The 19,348-nt window shown below is 36.7% G+C and overlaps 1 protein-coding gene across 1 annotated transcript in view; it reads left to right on the top strand.

The window, feature by feature from the left end:
- PRIM2 (DNA primase subunit 2) overlaps positions 1–10,115 on the top strand; it is a gene marked incomplete at its 5' end in the record, with an annotated part of 129,697 nt that extends 119,582 nt beyond the window's left edge. The window contains 2 exons of the mRNA XM_082306285.1: positions 3,486–3,554; positions 9,663–10,115. Of these exons, the coding sequence (XP_082162411.1) occupies positions 3,486–3,554; positions 9,663–9,890 (297 nt within the window). The 3' untranslated portion in view covers positions 9,891–10,115. The remainder of the gene's footprint in view (positions 1–3,485; positions 3,555–9,662) is intronic.
- Positions 10,116–19,348: the final 9,233 nt, after the last annotated feature.

Raw genomic sequence — 19,348 nt, 5'->3', positions numbered from 1 at the left:
TCTATAAAGCAGGTGGTGGCATACAGCTGCCAAACATCATCTTAACCTCATTAGTAGTCAGTAAAGCACCATCAGAAAAACAAGTTGCAGATGGCAGTGAAAGAAAAGGCACATAAGAGCTAAGAAGAAGAGTCCCTGAGTATGTACCTTTACTTGAAAATAAAACAATTTAGTGTAAATGTCTTAATATATGTAGAGGCAAAAGATTGTTGCTGTGAATTAAGGTAGTTTTGAGTGGAGGTCTGTTTCTGGGTAATGCTAGTGAAAAACAGCTGCAAGCTTGCTTTCATTATGTGCACAAACGTAGTAGGAAAGATAATATTTATTATGAATTATATTTCTGTTTTGTTTAAATAGAGGATTGTTAGTTTCTCTCACACAGAGCACTCCTTTCTAGCTGGACTCCATTCTATTGCAATTTTTAGCTTTTTTTTGTCTCTACTCTTAGCAACTTGTTCCCTATTAAAGCCAGTTAATCTACTAAACCTGCTCTTCTTTGGATATGCTTAATGTGGCCCTTATTACTCAACCCCATCATATATGCAGAAGGTGAATCTGGTTCCCCGTGATGTGGCCAGTTCAAAGTTACATATGGGCTAGTTTGGCTGCCTTCTGGCTGCCTCTCAGAATGCGTAGGAGCTGAGTTATAACTGCTTTTCCCTGAATGAGCCACAAATGTTAGTCTGTCTTTTCTAGCCAACCACAACTTGTAATCAACATGTATGAATTGTATAGCTTTGTCATCCCTACCTGTCAATTTTTGGCTGAAATTGTCCAACCAGTCAAAGTTGGGGAGGTGATGTGGTGGAGAGGGTAAAGGAGCAGGAGTAAGATGATGACTACCAGTGCAATCATGTACGTTAATAAATTTAACAAACTGGATGAAAGTCTCTGGTCTGTTCTGGTGGGCATTCTGTTCTGTGGAGCACTCTATCAATGTCGGGGAAAAGAAGTGCCGTGAAGAACTAGTTAACAAACTTCACTGGAGAATGCTGGTAGAGGTTCCTCTAACAGCTGTTCTCCAAGATATATGTCTTCATGGTAGTACAGCAGAAAAATCTGTGTGGTGACCTAACAGCAGCCTCTGAGAGGTCTGAGAAGGAGTCTAGAGGGAGTGGGACAGTAGTTCCATGGTGAAACTGCACTGTAGCTGGGCAATAAAGATCAAACTGCCACAAAATAACATGGTTGCTCTCTAAGAATTTAAAGTCCCTCAAGGCCAGCTCTGATGACATGACCATGATAGCTTTCATATGGTGGCAAGATCGATTCAATAAACTCCTCTTCTTGACCTTACAGGTGGGTCAAGATTTCCCCAAAGATGGGTCAAGGGCTTAAATGGGCATGGTTTCGGAATAGTTTACTCAGAATGATCTCTCTTTCAAAACTGGAATTTATTTATAAGTGCCCCTATATTCTGTCATCATCTGTGACTGTGTCAGTCAGTGATCCCTTTTCTGATATCTGTCAACTGAAGTTACCTTTTTTCGGCTGAACTGTCGGAGAAGAAACAGCAGCCTGATCCCGCATCTGTGAATCATTGTGAGTTAGTAAATCAAGAGCTAGCTTTGATAATACATGTCTTTTCTGCTTTTCAGGATAGTTGGATAACGTCATCATTGATACAAAAAGCAGCTATAACTGTGGTCTGCAATTCAAAAGTTAAACCACAGAATGACTACTAGCCTTTTAACTGATAAGCTTTTTCAAAAAGTTCTCTTAAATTACAAGAGAACCTCGATGCTTTTAAGCTTTTGGGGTTTATACTCAGAATTTGTCCATACTTAAGTTTTTGTTTGCTCACTTAAGGTTATGGGACTTAAAATATATTTACACCTGAATTTAGAGAACTTTATATAATTGATATTAGGTGTAATCTTTATTAAATGAAGAATAACTTTGAGAAATGAGAAAACCTGAAGTATTTATGAACTAGATTAAATTAGTTGACTTATTTCAGCTGGAAAATTCAGGTTAGAAAAGTCTGAATGCTACAGAACATTATGAATGTTTCTTTCAACTAACCAACAGACATCTAGGTCTTCTGATCACTACTCCAAATTATGTTAAAAATACTTTTTAAAAAAGTACATACATACAATGTGGTTAGCATTTACTTAAAAATAGAGATAGTTCTTTTGCATGGCATACATTTTATTGTAAGGAACAAACAGGAAAACATAAGGCAGTATGTAATTGAAGTGTTTAGAATAGATGAGTTTTCTTCAATTCTTAACTAATATGACACTAATTTTTTCAGTCAGTTTTAAAGGAGGGAGGAGGTAAAAAAAAATATAAATATGTACACAGATAGTGCCAGGTTTCAGACTTGGCCTTGGCCTTGATCTGTTACATCTTCTGTAAAAGGAGGTGGCAAGAGGGATAGAAATGTAATCAGTTGGGCTATTACAGAGAAACAATGCGGCTAAGTACTTTCTTGGCAGTGTGTTGCTGTTTTTATCCATTCAGCAAATGTAATTTATTTGTACATCTGTCAATAAATACAAGGCGGCATCCAATAATGAGTACAGCAGGGATTTAAGCTGGAGTGTATTGCTGTGTCTGACACAAAGGTCAACCTTGGGAAAGGGGCTTGAAATTAACATTTCTTGAAAACTATTTTTCCTTCCACTGAGGCTATCTCTTAATTCCAGCAATTTTCTCTGTTTGATAAGCAGACAGAGCATACATTTTGATTATATAAAGGAGGGAGGAGGTGATGAAATTTTAAAAAATTTCAACTGGCATTGCATTCTGGTGATAAGAATGGGACTTTATGCAGCACAGAAGAGATTACCTGAAGTAGAATGGGGAAGCAAATTGTATTTACAAAAGATGGCATGATTTTCCTAATAGGTGTTCGAAACAGGCTATTCACTCACATATTCTGCTGAGCTTGACTAGAAATAACTTCATTTCAAAAAGGACAAATCTGATTGAAGGTAAAAGCATTCCCCTCTCACAGATACTTGTCTAAAGGATTTGCATTAAATTTTCTTGATGGGAGCACAGTAGTATTTTATTCTGCATCTGCATGAACTGGTAATGTGGAAAATAAAAATACAAATCGTGTCCTTGACTGCTTCATGCTTCAACCACTTGAATTATTAGATTTATGTCTGCAATTATGGAAGAGATGTTGCAATATGATAGTTTGACAATAACTGTCACAATTATATTACCAAAATAGAGATTCAACTTATTCTTGAAGTTAAGAGTATTGAAATCACGTTTTAAGGACCAGGTGTATCTTCCTGTGGTTTTATCTTGTTTTTAATGTAGCCAGGGTATTTTTAAAGAACTATAATATATCTAAATGTTGTCAGTTATTAGTAGGATACACACATGTCAAAGATGTCATGTGCTGCAAATTTCCATGAGCTATTATTATACAAGGCTGTTGTGAAGTATCCTGTCATGGTAATTATCAACAAGCTGTACGTGTGCTACTTCTGAATCAGTTACGTTTTTCTCCCTCTGTATAGATCCTGGAATTGGTGAAGGGCATGCATTACCAGCTGGCCTGTCAGAAGTACTTTGAGTTGACGCATGATGTAAGTAGCTACTAATTTTTGTAATACTGTAATCACCATCTTTGTCTTGAGGAAGGCCTTGGAAATCATGCATGAAGTCCAGAGACTATTTGCAGTTTTCACATCCATCATTAGCTGTCTTGCCTTGTTAGTTTTCATTTCAATATTTTCAAATATTCTTTCGTATTTTTCTGCATTTGTATCTTGATTTTATTAATAACCTGAACATTACAAGATATAGTAAAAAGCTATGCTTTCTTCCTGAAAATGTCAATATTATTGAATTTTGTCTATTTCAAGCCATTTAATGTTTTCGGTATCCCATTTTTAAACAAATTGTGTTTTTTAACCCATTATGCATTTAGTATTTTGAGATATATCTTAAAAAAGTAAACAAAAGGGGTCTAACAAGTTTAACTAAAACTCTAATCTTCCAGCATCTACATAGTTAATATTTTTAATTTTCACTTGATATTTTTTCATGTCTTTGGTCATGTGTGATTAGTTTTTAAATCAAGATGAACATTCTCAGAGCTTTCCCGTTTGCTTAATCGTAAGCTTCTGTAACATTAAAGTAAGATTCTCCACAAAATTGGAAGACAGCGAATGCCTGCAGTCCATCTCCTATGTGATTTCTTAATTCAACGAACCAATTTTCGCAATGGTTCTAGATTCTTTGTTGTCAAGAAAAAACAGTGGAGCGTGGCCCATCTTATACCTTTGTTCTCTCCACAACTCAAAAAATTGAAACATCCCTTTCAAACATAAGAATATGGAACAGGCTTGCCGACCTCACTGGTTTTCCCATTTAATTTAAATGGAAGTGTTTGTCTCCCTAATTTTCCTGCAATCATATGTGTAAATGTAAAGGTATACTCTGAACCCATATTAAGTGTTGTTTTGGCAGCTGTAATTTGAGAGGAACACTTTGTCTTACAGTCTTAGAAAATGATAAACCAGGAAATTCCAAATTATGTATAATCTGAAATTTAGATAACACATGCCCTGTGTAAGGCTAAGTCAGTAGAAATAATGTTTTCCCAAGATGACTGTAGACCCCAAGGTCAACATTCACCAAAGGATAAATCAGCACAGCGCCGAAGATCTGTTGTGTTTTAGGAAAGCCGTCTTTGCATTCTTCTGTGGCAAATTCCAGAAGAGCATTATTTTTTTCAGTCTTTCTGTAACATAAATATTTCTATTTTCTGCTTGCACTAAGAGTCATCTTTCTGCTTTGCTGCTGATAAGTCTCTTACTTCAGTGAAAGAAAGCAGAATGCACTGAAAGGCACTTTCTGTATTTTGAATGAAACATGCTTATGAGGGCAATTTTTTAAGAGAATTTATCTGCCAAGCTTATTACCAGCCTACTCGGAATGATTTTTCTGTCCTAGAGCTCTATGCTTTAGTAATTTTTTTTTTTCCCATGGGGTGGTCAAAAGATGTGTCTCTGAAGCTGAGGACACCGAGTCAGACAATCAAACCCTTGCTTTCCTGTATATCACTTGCAGAGCTTTTCAGTGAAGGAAATTTCTGAAGAATCAATCAGCATAACATTGATTGTTATTGTTTCTTCAAATAGGTGAACAATCTTAAGTAAAATTTTCCTAGAAAAAATGGACTGGCTCACATGGAGAATTTCAGCTTCAATTATGTAAAAATTTTACCAAGAAGGTGTTTGATATATGTTGGGCAGAGCTGTTAGTGTTACCTATAATTCTTGGAAGTTACAGTGCATATTTGGGTTAGGTCTACTATGAATGACTTTGTAGTGGAGACTTGTTTATGATATTTTTCTAAGTTCACAGGGTCGATTCCACACTGTCTGCTTAAGGGCTCTCTTTGCAGTTCCTCCCCATCATCCTCTCTCAAGTTTCTACTGCATCTTAAACTCATGTTGGCAGCAGCTTTACTGTTGGCTTCAGTAGTCTAGTGCTTGGCACTAACTACCCTAATAAATCCAGCTGGACTAGAGTGAGAATGTTTAGAACTATTTTTTGGGGGTGAGGGAGGTGTCTTTCCACCTCAGTGCTGCTGGTTCAAATAGCACAGGTTACCTAAAAACTGCTTCTCTGCATATTCCGTGTAAACTGGACTTATTAACTTCAGAGCTACACCTCACCTGAACTTGTGTTTCACTGTCTCACAACCACAGAACAAAAGTAACCATCATTTGTGTGGTTCAGTGCATTGTCTTCAGGCACAAACTAACGTGTTAAGGAAATGTACGTGTATGCAATTTGTTAAGTCTTTCACTAAGTGTGGGAAAGGAAAGTGCTGCCTATAGTGCATGAATGGTTTTACCATATTTTTCAAGTTCTGGGATATCAGGGCATACTCCTTTTTGGGAAAGTTATTTTCTAAATAATAAAACTGTAATTTGATCAAGACAAGCTGTGCTATACATGTGAAGAAAAGAAAGTCTTTTGACTTGATAGAAGAATGACTGAATGGCCTGTAGGGTAGCTATTTTCAAACATTATCATATTTTAAGAAGAATCAAGAATAAGCTATGTTTATATGGTAACTAGAGTAAGCATTCAATCAAACACTACCAAAACACTAAAGTATCTTTCTGGATGATCAAATTTGGATTTTAAGCCATATGGAAAGCATCATAACTGAAGTTCTAATATTTGTACTTGAGTTCATAATAAGCTATTTCATATTGATTATCCCTTTTAGATAAGTTTTTATTTTGTACTAAAGTGAGGACACAAGACAACTTACGTAAAGTGGAAATGACACACCCTGAAAATGTAAGCAGTGTAACTATAACCCAAAGTAAATAGTCACAGTAATGAGGAATGCCTTTCATAGTCACAAATGTGTCAAGATTTTATTTTACTTTAGTTGATAGAATTGGATGACAACTCAAAATAGAGAAAAATATTTCCAGACCAACAGTTTGGAGATCTTGGCTACATATACGCAGTCAAGTAAGAGAGATTGATGATATCAGCTATGAACTACTAGTAGGTTAAATAAATGTTCTTGTGACAGCTTGCCTGTAGAAATAATTAGTGCTTTGAAATCTGATTGTGTATAAATCCACTGTATAAATCTACTGTTTTAAGAGCCTGAGCATTATGATAAATAAGAAAGCCTAACTGGCTAATGCCTATGTTAGTAAGGTATATTCCAAAGGAACTAATGATGTTAATGTTGTTTGCATGAATATTGCTGTATTGGTTACTTGTGCAGTTACAGCTGTAATGGCTGATTATTTGTATATTAATATTTATCTCTAAACATTTTATTCTTGCGTACTGATATTTTCCAATCCTGTGTATTTTTAAGAAGTAAATGAAATCTGACGCATACGAAACTTTCTGGTACAGAAGAATCACTTTTGAATAGTTTATTTTAAAACATATGCAAAACCTGTTTTTCTTAGCTCTTTGTGATCAAATCGCAAGAACACTGAATTTTTTTTTTTTTTAAAGAGATGTGGTTAATTGATATCATTTACTGTAGCACCATGATTGCTCCACATGTTTTTTCTGTAATATCAGCTGCAGCATTATCAGCTGTCAATAAGTTCTTGGTTAAAACCCAAAGATACTATAGCTACAAAATGATTGCTTCAGGTTTTTCAAAACAATATTTGCTGTAGCAGAAACACAAAACTAGAGTTTGTATGAAGGCCAGTATGTGCAAAATGTGTTGAGTCAAAAAAAGTCTTGTGTTAGTATCATCTACTACATGGAATAAACAATTCTGTCCGAAGTGACAGGCCTTTTCACTCGGATCAATACATGTTGTAAGCTTAAATTTTTGACTGCACAGAAAATACACTTTTCTTTGGGCATAGTGGATTCCAGATGGATTTAGAGGTGTGAACGGATAAAGCTGTTAGAGAAGTCTAGTTTCTCTGTTTCTGGTAGTAAGTTTCAGATAACTTACAGCTAAGTTAATGATTCAGTTTTTAAAATTGATGTGCTTTGATCTGAATTACCTAAAAGTATTATAAAGCTTACATAAAGTAACATGAGCAGTGGAACATAAAAAAAGCCAGGAGATTTGTCTATGCTTCACCTCCATTTTTGTGGTCAAATTTCTTGTGTATTTCTAGCCAGAGCAGAATTTTTTTATTCAGAGAACCTTGCTGAAAATTACACAGAACAGAATTGTTTATGTATCGCTGTATCACAAATGAAGATGATGATGATGAACAAAACTTCCCCTTTTTCTCTTCAGACTCTCAAAAAAAGGTGATAAAATGAATGGGCAGAATTCTTTTAATTAAAATTGGGTACATGGAGTCATACTACAATTTTAACTAACAACCTGTAAATAGCTTTTAGTCAGATACTGTCAATCACCTCTGAAAACATGCTCCATTCATACGATGAGCTGCTTCTACAGCTTGTTCCAATTTGTTGAGGAGAGAAGAGTTTAGAACAAAATTAAGAGTTACAAAGTGAATCTTAAATTGGTCTGAAGAAAACTGAGATTTTAAGGTTAAAAAAAATAGAACTCATTACAAGCTGCTTCTAGGAAAGCTAGCTTTTCACTGTATCACTTCTTTTTAAGCCTTTTTGGTGTAAAGAAGTAATTTAGTTCCCACATAATGGAAATTGGTGCATGGATGAAAGCTGGCTGGATGAAACTCATCCAGATAAGACTAAAATGAAATTCGGTGGTGGCTTCAGGTTTCTTTTTTTTGCTTTGTGCTTTTTATTTTGAGTGCCAAATTAGCGTGCTAGGCCTGTCACTTATTTTTTAAATTTTTTCAAGCAAGGTCAGTTAATACAGTTGCTAATGTCATCTTTGTGTCTGAATTAGGTTTTGTTATACACGTTGCGATTTTCTGATGGAGCTAAGCTAGGCAATGGTAATGCATTGAATCAGGGTTCCATTTAAAACGCACATCGATTCTCTGCTTTATGATTTTTCACAAGTGGCCAAAATTTAAACTGGTGGGGTTTGGGATATTAAATCAGCCACAGTATATGTTCTAATGATATACTACATGTGTGCAAAGTTGCCTGTTATGTTTGAATTGGCCCCACCCCTCTGGGAAAAAGGGAAGATAGTGGGAGCAGAAAATTACCAGTATATGGCTCTTAGTCTTCCTTAGTTTATTGTATCCCAGGTTTGGGCAAGTTTTCAACATAATTTAAGAGCAATGTTTTTCTCAAAATGTTCTTGGTATTCGCGTGAACTGACTGGCAGATAAAAGGTGCAGATTGCCCGAATATGAGGTGGAAGCACCTTTTAAAGTAAGCATTTCCAACTTCTGAGCCCCTGAAAAGAGATACAAAGGTTATAACTGAAATTTGTGGTGAACATATCAGAATAGCTTACTTTAAAAACTGAAAGCTTTGTTGATTTGAAATATTTGATGAGCATCAATTGAATGTCCATTTATCAAAGAATTATGGAGCTGAAAGAATGCACCTGCTAAGTAGAAAGGAGCAATAAAAATATGCTGCACCTTATGCTAGTTTTCTGCATTCTTTTCCACTGAAGACTAAATGTTCTTTGGTATTGGTTGTGCACCTGTTTTCAGGATGCTGATGTTGATAGTGATGGAGCAGAGATAAGCTTGATCTATTGGGCTTCTGTCTTAGCCTGCTGGCTTGTAAATATTGCATTTGTGGCTCCTGGAGAACACAGGGATAGAGGTGAAGCTACCCATTTCCATTCACAGTTTCACGCTGATATTTAAGATCTAGATTGATACTCTGCAGTTGTTACAACCTTTAGCAGTATTCTCTACTGCCCTTTGCACTCTAGACTTGTCTTAGTCCCTCTTTTGGGTAGCGAAATGCTGTTTTAAGGTGTAGATTCAGTTGTCCTATGTCTATAAAGGTAAGCCATTTTACTTACATTGTTTTATATGCTTTGGGGAGTTTTTTTTCTTTACTACAGCAAAGACAGTGTGAAATATTGTTTGAATATGCCAAAGCAGTTGTTCTATTTCTAACAAGAAGGAAGAAGTTTTGTGATGAAAGTAAATCTGTGTCATGCTAATATTTACTGGGATAGTATTTACAGATTGATGCCTTTTTCTTCAACAAAATCAGAACTTATTAAATTGCTAATTAATTTGTTCTTGAATCTGAAAAAGATGACTTTTTGAAATAAATATACTAAGTCACTGTTCCTTTCCTTTTATGTGCAGGTTGATGACATTGGATTTTCTTTGAATCATCCTAATCAGTATTTTGCAGAGAGTCAGAGGCTATTAAATGGTGGTAGAGAACTGAAGAAGGAACTAAGTAATTCAGGAAACTCCCAACAAAAAAGTAATAGTCAGGAAAGCATTAATTCAAATCCTACTCCCACCTCTTCAAAAACACCAGCTGATGCAGACCTGGAGGAACTGGAGGCATACTTCACTGAAGACTAAGCAGCTGTGTTATTTGCGTTTTTTGGTTTGGTTTGGTTTGGGTTTTTTCTTTCTTCAGTTCTTTCCCTTCTCTAGCTGAATTTGTCCCTATACTAAGCAATATGCACTTCACTACCTGGAAGACACAGGCTTTTAGTGCTTTGAATAGGCTGAAGAAAAGAAAAATAGATACTGAAGCTGTAATTGCATCCAATACTTTAGTCTCGCTGCTTTAGGATGCTGTTTTACACGGCATGTTGAAGGATGGGAAAATGAAAGTTCCTTCCCAATTATTAGGTGATTTTTGTCTGACTTACATTTTTGTTTTTCTTCAAAATGTTTACATATTTTTATCCCATTTTGGGGTCACTTTTATATGTTTCTTCTTAATAAATAAACGGTAAAGCAAAAGTTTGTGGTATTTTCTTATTAGCTGTATTTGGATGGTAATTAAGTAGGAGCTCTTATGATCAAAATTACCCCCTGGAGGAGTCTGTCTGTCTCGCTTCTACATGAGGAGCTGAGGGAAATCAGCTTCCTAATTTGTGTACCTTGACACTAAATTTAGAGAGCTGGTTTTGGTGCTTGAAATAGAACATACGCAGACTTTAGACACCTGTGTGTAAGAAGGTAATCCAAAAAGCTGATGCTCTACCAACCGACTCATCTTGAAGAAGCTAAAAACTTACTGGTGTATATTACTTTTCAATTTTAAAGTTTCCTCAATGTCTGAGCGTGGCTGGAGCCTCCTGTGTCCTGCTAAGCTAAAGAGCCATCTGAATTCAGCTTTGGGTCACCTAAATTCCACCCATTCACCCAAAGCCCAAGTCACCTAACGTACGAACGGCATTCAATCGAGCAGCTGCCACTGTGCAGTGAGTGGAAGCTCTAAGTAGAGCTGGTATTTTATATCATGCTGTTAAGAGTATTCTCCCGGGGATTTGGAAGGCCTGAATTTTATTTTGTCTGATACCTAAGGAGTTTCAAGACAACATTACCCCTTCCTGGGAGAGTGACCTAGCTACTGGTATAGCCCTGTAACCACATAAATGCAGTCTTGTCATTGCTCATAACTTGTAGTAACTCTGCAAGGCCTTAGCATGAAGACTCACTGAGCTTGATTTTTCTGGGCTTATCTTGCCCTACCTTAAGCTTTGTTTTAGCCGTAACAGCAACTGTCAAATGACAGCCTAGGTTTGTACAATTGTGTGGTGTACTGCCTGTGTTTATAATGATTTTGATGTATTTCTGTAGCTAATGGCTAGTAAGTAATACGTAGTTATTTTGTGTAGAATCAATTAATCTATGATCTTTCATGCCAGAGGCCCCATGGATATAGATAAATCACCCATGGCCAAGTGCTGATCCTTAAAGAAATACAACGTAAAGAGTTGTGCAAAACAAGTTTTTAGAGATAAGAGAAGAAAGAACAACTGTGCAACGTGAGTAAACCACACTAGATATAATTATTTGGCTATAGTGTGGAATTGCGAAACCAATGAAGAAAGAATAGCAAGTGGAATATTTTTGGAAATGTGTAATATTACCCCAGGTGGACACTAGAGAGAAGAAGGAACAAACCTCACCATCAGCATCCTATTACTCCTGATGAACAACGCAGGACACTGACCCTTTGCTGTGTGGAAGAGGGTGCTGCCGATCCCAGGACCCCAAGGGGCAGTGGAAAGGTGTATGCAACACTAGAGAAAGGGATAGATACAAGGGAGTGTGTGAGTATGTAACATTTGCTAGTTGTATTATGTTAGAGGTTTTATTTTTTCTACAGTAATTGACTGATTTAGGCTATTAATATTGTAACTGGACTAAAGACTATTCGATTACTGTTAATATTTTGGACTAACCATAAATTGGTGGCTTCTCATATATGGAGTGTACTTTTAAGGGTACATAACTTGCACAGGGCTAGTGCAACACCAGGCTTTAAAAATAAAATATATCGTTTGTTGTTAGAAGAGGATCTGCCAGGATTCACTGTTCCTTTTTCCTTCCTTTAATTATTCCTTAATTTATTTAGGGACTGCTTTGTGTAAACTACCAAACCTCTTCCTTTGTTGGATGTCATATAGTCAAAGGAGTTGTAGAAATTCATCCTGAACAAAGGCTCTGCACTTGCATCCTGCAGGGCAGTGGTTGTTCTGGGCCCAAGAAGCAAGGAGTTATGAACACCTGTGGGCTTGCTTTCTCCTGTTGGTTAAGCTCCTGGCAGCACCACACCTCGTGTGTGGAAGTCCATTGATTGTATTAGATGGTTAAGAAACTTGACCTTAGGGTTTTGAAGTGTCCTTGCAACTGTCCTCCAATTTGGAGGTGCCTTAGTGGACATCATGGATCTTTTTAATAGAAGTGAAATGGTTTCAGACCTGCAATGAGATTTGTGTTCCTCAGTGAAACAGCCAGGAGAAGAATGAGCTGGTCAACACGCTGCATGCAGGTGGGTGTTTCCCAGCCAAGGCCCACAACTTGTAATTTATGATCCAGTAGAAACATTTCTGTTACGGCCTAACCCTGCTCACGTAGACTTTGTCACTTGCTGTGTGAATAAAGCTCCCAGCGCTTCATTTCTGAGCTTTACTTGTACTTTGAAATCTGTCATGTTGGGAATGGCTGCTTGTTCATGTACTCTGCAAGGGATGCCTACGTTGGCAGAATAAAGTTACTTTTAGAAATTCAAGCATAAAATTTAAAAATAAGTCTCTATTACAAGAAAGAGAATATAACCACATGAATCCTCTGACCGAAAAATACTACTCTGAAATACAACAAACATAACAGTATGTGAGACAGCCTTTGTCCTTCATTGCTTTACTTCGTTATTGTGAGTTTACCTCTCTTGATTAATAGTACTACAAATTGCTTTGAATTGTATTTTCTTCCCTTTTCTTACCTGTCAGGTGGACTATAATAAAATACATAACAGAAAAACATACAAATTAAGGCATAGACTTACAAGTAACTAGTAAGGGACTGAAATTAATGCTTTTGTTGCTATTTGAAGAAAATGGCAATTTATTTTCATATTTCACACATTTTGACCATTTTGATTTTTCTTTGAAAGCAGAATATTTTGAATTTGACAGTGTAGAAAAATCCAAAATTAGAATCCTCCTGTTGAGCAGTTGGACACCAAGGAATTGTTTGTCTTCTAGAGTTTTAAACTCTTACTGCTTTGTAACTGCAATGAGAATCACTTCTTCCTTGATTATGGAGCTGTTTGAGATTGGAAAGGCAAAATCACTAAGAATATGTAAATCATTCATTTGAAAACGTTTCCTGCATTGTGGTAGTGCTATTAAAAATTGCGTTTAGTCAGAAGATAAGGATTCTGAAAAGCAACTGACCCTGCCATGATTATGCAGTAGTCAAAAATAACTACAAAGAAAAAAAAACCCAAACCCCAAATCCCGAACCCTACTCTTTTACAAGTCAAAAAGAAAATGTATTTTTACAGTAAAGCATTGCAGATGGATCTGTTTGCAAGCATCAGCTCTCCTTCTAAGTGTCTATTTAAAGTAAACTTTTGTTACGTTTTGCAACTGGAAAAAAACGGGACACGAGCATCTAAAGTTTGAAACTGTTCTGGACAAGACAGTTCTGTATTCTGGGTCAGTAAACGAGATATTAAGATAAGATTTGGTTGCATTTCTGAGGGGATGCACGCAACTGTGGTAGCAAGAATATGTTTAGAGAATGAGATAGGGCAAGGTCTTTGTGATGCAGGTGCTCACTCTGGTGCTGTTATTTCACATGGTTGTGAAATGTGAAATTTCTTGTGGTTTCTACTATCAAAATACTTATGGAAGTTTAATATGTCAAGGATTTTACTATTTGAAAGACCTATTTTTCCCACAAATATAATATGCTAAATACAAGAAAAAGGATTCCAGAAACCCAGGGTTAGCTCCCTGTTGTTTTGGGTTTTTTTTACTGTAACTAAGGAAGGAGAACACTTGCACCTAGGGCAAGAATTTTTTAATTTTACTTAGACATGTTGGCCTGTCAAGGACATTTATGTTACCGGGGTTGCTATCATCGTCTGGCTTCCCTGCCCAGATTTTTTGCAAGGATGTAAAACTTAAAGAGCTCATTTATGCTTTTTGTTTCTTACCTACATGTACCTAAACCATTAGGACAGGGCAGACGTAATGCAGAGTTTTGGGCAAGCTTATCCCAATATAATTACCGATGCTTTCCTTGTTTTCTGACGTGCATATCAGAAACATCTAATTACAGCTGGACAGATGTAGTCAAGGTCTCCATATGAGTGGTTCTTTGGGTAGATTTCACATCATGATACTTAATTTTTTTTTTTTAAAGCATACATAACATATTCTAAAATCTGTCTCTATTTCAAGCCTCTTAAAAATCCACAAAAGACTCACTTTGTCCTTTTAGGTCATTGTATGGGTGTGGGCTTTTTTTTTTGTTTCCTCTTTTACTACACTGTAGGTCTGCTGAATAACTGGCATCTTTTAACTAACCTCTGCTGTTCACAGTCTCCTTATTTCACCACCCTGTGTATTCCTCCTTATCTACTACATGATAGATTTTACTGATGATGGTTTTTAGAACTTCTGCGAAGTCCACTACTTTATTCACATTACCAGAGTAACCCATCCTTGCTGCCATGCTTGCTGATCACTACCTTCCATGTTTTATTGTCCCTCTTACGTTTCTTACTCTAGCAGATGGTATGAAATGTTATCATCCTTCTCTGGCCCGCCTGAACTGGAAGCCTAGTTCATGTCAGTGGATCCCTGATTTTAACAGACCCTTTTGAGAGTACAAACCTTTCTTTCCACTTTAATCTGTACTCTTAATACCGTTACCAAAAGTACTTCATCTCTACATCAAAACCTCTACCTTTAGTATCTAGTTCCCAAAAAGAAAAATAAAGGCTTTCACCCCTTAGCTCACTTATTTGCTAGGATTTGTTTAAATCCCTCAAATGTGGAAGGATCTAAGGCATTTGAATTGGACAAAGGTTATGATCAGTGGGTGTAATTCAATCCCCCAAGGAACCTCAAGCGTTTTTGTAGGTAAATTGATTGGAAAACAGGTACAAAAGTGGTGGGAATAACGTCAAGAGTGAATTGTAGCTGGGAAACATGTAGGAATAGATACTTAAATCCTAACTTGTTAATAGAAGAAGCACTGGAAGGCTTTAGAAGTGGGTTTAGGGTAGGCGAAAAGTAAATCAACAGCTGGAGATGGGAAGGTGATATCGACATAGATCTGTGGAGGGAGAGCAGGACTTGGTGATTAGGCTGCAAACAGCAGGAAGGTGTATGAACTCTCAATATCTCTTAAAACAAAAATGATAACCACAATGAAAGCATCACCAGATGCTGTGTTTCTAGCTGAAATGAAAGTTCTCAGCCAAGTTGAAGATGTTTGGTCATGTAATCATAAACCTTAATTAAGATGGCTATGAGCATGAGATGATGAAAAGGACATTAGTATAGCAGAAGCAGATATAGCATAACCTTAATATTTATTTTTAGAAGAACATTACATTCTACTCAGAATCAGAGTTGTATCAAGGGAGGTGTTACACAAACAGAAAGTCTCTGCCGTGCTTAATGGCAGCACTTACAAAGTGAATTTCAGTAAAAATGAAATTAGACCAGAAGAAGTGTCTTTGCTCAACCGGAACTAGTCAAATTGATGCATGAACTACTGGATGAAATGTAATGGTCTGTGTGGTACTGTTCAAAGCAGATGATCCGACTGGCCCTTTTGGCCATTAAAGTCTATGACACTAGGATTTATTTTTACGTTTGATAAGAATCTAATGTTCCAAGCTGCGGAGTGTCCTTGGTTCAGACAGCTGCTCTAGTGCTTTTGGGTAGAATATAGAGGCAATCTAAGTAGACAGACCTAAGAGGGAGAAATGTGTGATTCAGGTACGTAATGTCCAGCTCTTTGGAGTTTCGGTGATTTGGCCAACTACAGTTTTCAGAGAAATGGTTGGCTGTAGAAAAACACCAGGAAACCTGCTGAATGACATGAATTCTATTCTGATCTCTGGTGTTAGAGTGTAATTAAAATAGTTATAAGGAATAATTATAAGTGCTGCTGCTATATGATTTTGAATGGAAAAAGGGAGAATCCTTTAAACTAGGACTTAGAAAGAAGTTTAGAGGTTTCCTAGACCGTCTCTCTGTTAAATCAGGAGGCACTGTTGAAGGTAAGTTTTACCTGCAATGATCGCATTTTTCTCTTGAGGTTATTATGTCCTAAGGGATGATTGTAAAACTGCACTTTTCAGGATCTGGTATTAATACAAATATAATTTTTGCCAGTTGAAGGAACTTTTCACTTGGATTTAGATGTCCACCTAAGGTCGTCTCAGAATTTCATCACTCTTCCAGCCTATCAAGAATGACAAATACAAATATCGAAATCAACATACAAATAGGAAAAGTAAATTGTGTTATTTGAATATATGTTTTAAATCAGTTGCAGGGTGTGTAATAAGAGGTATAATAGTTGGATATGTTGGTAGTGCATCTATAGTAATCTGCTGAGTGCAAGCGTATGTGAAAGGAGTGCAGTACTCCTCTCCCTGCCTATTTCTACTCAGTATGTTTAGAAATGATCCTTGAAAAAACTATTTTTCACCTTTTTAACATTCATTTAAAGAATATTAGAATTTTGTTTTGTAAAAATTTCAACTGTATTATGCAGTGGGAAAATACATTTGAATGTCCTTTTTAATTTAATCACTGATTTTTGTGGACTTTCTGTCTATTGCCTCTATATTTTGGCTTAAACTGACGTTTATAAGATATGTAAGGCCTTACCTTGAAATCTCAGGATTTTGCAACTTTGGGTTAAATAATGCCACTTCATTCATTTTCTCTTCAAGCATCAGCTAGAAAAAATCCCTACAGAATAAAAATTTTAAAGACCTTCATAGGCTGTATGAAATTAACTCCTCCCTTTGCCCTTCTAAAGTTCCCACCAAATGAAACGAGTGCATGTAGATAAAAAAAAATCTTAAGTAAATTTTCTCCTAAACGCATTTGACCAACTTTCTGTAGAAGTTCCCCTCTTACACCCCGGAGGCCTCATGGCAATATATTTATGCCAGTTCTAGATGTGGTGTTTCTCTTTTGATCTCCAAATTGTTTCGGAGCATATGTAAATTGGACTTCACTTCTGAGGGGAAACCAAACCAACCTCGCTATCCTTATCAGAAAGAAAAATAGTAGAATATTCAGCCAGCTTAATTGCTTCCAAACTGAAGGCCGAAGCTAATCTGAAGCACAGCCACCAAAGTGGCATACCCAAATTGATTATCAAGCAGATTTGATGGGATATTCGCTCTTTTTCACTGCGATGTGGGCTCCCAGCACATATCAAGTTAGATTGCAGAGGAGAGAAGAGCCGCTTGTTTCCTGTAGGTAACTGAAAACGATTTTAAAGCAGTTCACCTGTGTGACACTTACTTACTTAAGGTGCTTAAATACAGATCTGAGAGGGAAAAATCATCTCTCTGTATACCGTATGGCTGTATAACTGATTCTGCTAAAGTGCTTTCCATAAATGGTTTTTATGTCTGAAAAAACAGTAACTGTAGTGGTAGTAGACCTTTCATATTTTTGCAAGCAGTGTTCTTGCCTCATATTGTTTTATTACGTGATAGTTTCAATATTTTTTAAATTATTTTGTGCAGAATTTAAAACACATGAAGCCCAGTTCTCAAGGAATGCCACCCTAATCTCTGCAGTAATCCCAGCTGCCAACACTCTTGGTTCAGATCCAGTTTCTCAAAAGGGTGGTTAGTAGGCAATCTTATCTTTGAATATGTAGCAAACTGCAGAAATTTTTTTTTTCCTTATTAGAATTTACTGCTGTTTCAAAAATTTTACTTCCACCCTTCAGCTGTAGTTATCCAGTATTTCCAGGTAACATTAAAAAAAAAAGAACTTTAAAAAAACCCTTTTGATCACATTTAAACCGTTCGGAAAAATGCTACATTTCTTAATTACAGTTTCTTATTAAAGTTTCTTAGAGTCAGTTGGTGCTTATTGCCAGTGATGAAGTTTGTTCTCAAGAAGTTACTTTTTTCCATTCGTGTTAGTAGACCTAAACCTGTCTGAGTCACTCTTCTTCCTCATTGATTATGGCTGCAAAAATAATTTTCTGTAACAAAAATTACATGAGGAGTGTTTCGTAGAACAATATTGTAGAACAAGAACAATATCTTAGAACAGAAAAAAGAAAGTAGTACACTTCTACATAGTGTTATTCAGTCAGTTGTCACCTTGTTAATCATCATAGCTGTAGAGAACATTTAATTAGTAAGACCTGTTGTCCATAAACCTGGAAGAAATGTCTAAATGAGTGCATCCCAAGCTTTAGTAAAGACCATTTTTAACAAACATTGTTAAACTGACATTATAAAGAAGTGAGTAGACCCTTTCTACTTTACTGAGCAATTGGTAGCAACTGATATCTTAACAGAGCTGTGATGAGTAGCAGCAGACTAAAGTGTGTGTTGTTCATGACTTTTTTCAGCTGAGGATTATGAACTCAGGTCTGCCGGGCAGGCGGGCCGTGCAGCCTGCCTTGACCAGCTGCTTAGGGAACTCAGAGATCCTACATGGCGTTGAATGCTCAATATATAGCTACACAAGGAGATAATCAAGTTGATTAGCACTAATGTTTTTAATTGTGTGAACTAAAATTAAGTGGTAAGAATATACTAGAAGTATCGTATTTCCTCTCTCTACTAGTAAGTTGAAGGTTGTTGGCGTTCCTTTCAATTCCAGATGTCTAAATATTTTAATTAAAACCAAACAAACATCACCGCCACATGCTATTCCTGCGTACTTTTGAAGAGTTTTAATTTTCGACTGTTGCTGAATGATTGTTTCAGGAATGAAAAGTCATCTCTTCTCTGTGCTCTAAATAAATAAATGCGTTCAGTGTATCTTTTCAGTGTATCATGGTGTTAATGTCTTCATGGTTCACTGTGGTGAGAGTCTTGCATGCAAATCCTTGAATGATGCTTAACCTAAATCTACTCTCTGGAAATGGTTTTTTGCTTGTGTGGATAATTTGCAGTGCTTCACTGAGCAGAATCTACAGCACGAATTAGCCGTATGGCCGAACTGTGCCTGCGGAAGGAAAATGATTAAAGCCATGGGTTACTCTGCATCTGTTTGTTCTGCCAGGTGGAAGACTGAAGTCTAATGAACGCATACTTCTAAACTACTCTCTCTGGGATGTTCGTAAGTGCCTGGTAAAATCTTAACTTCCCAGGGGTGAAGAAAGGAGCGTGAGGTTTCTGTTAGCAATCACTCCTGGTGCTGCTTGTGATTCAGAGCAGTTGTTAGCACTGAAAGGAGTCCGGCCTGGTCCTTGGGGTCACAGGATGGCTTTGGAACAGGGAAGGGAGGGATAAAAGCATCAACCTGTTTATTTTCTGCATGGATGAACTGGTTGTGGAG

Source organism: Platalea leucorodia (assembly GCF_965183815.1).
Source record: "Platalea leucorodia genome assembly, chromosome: 3".
Taxonomy (NCBI): domain Eukaryota; kingdom Metazoa; phylum Chordata; class Aves; order Pelecaniformes; family Threskiornithidae; genus Platalea; species Platalea leucorodia.
Note: the sequence above shows the minus strand (reverse complement) of the source record. Positions and strands in the feature narration are given on the sequence as shown.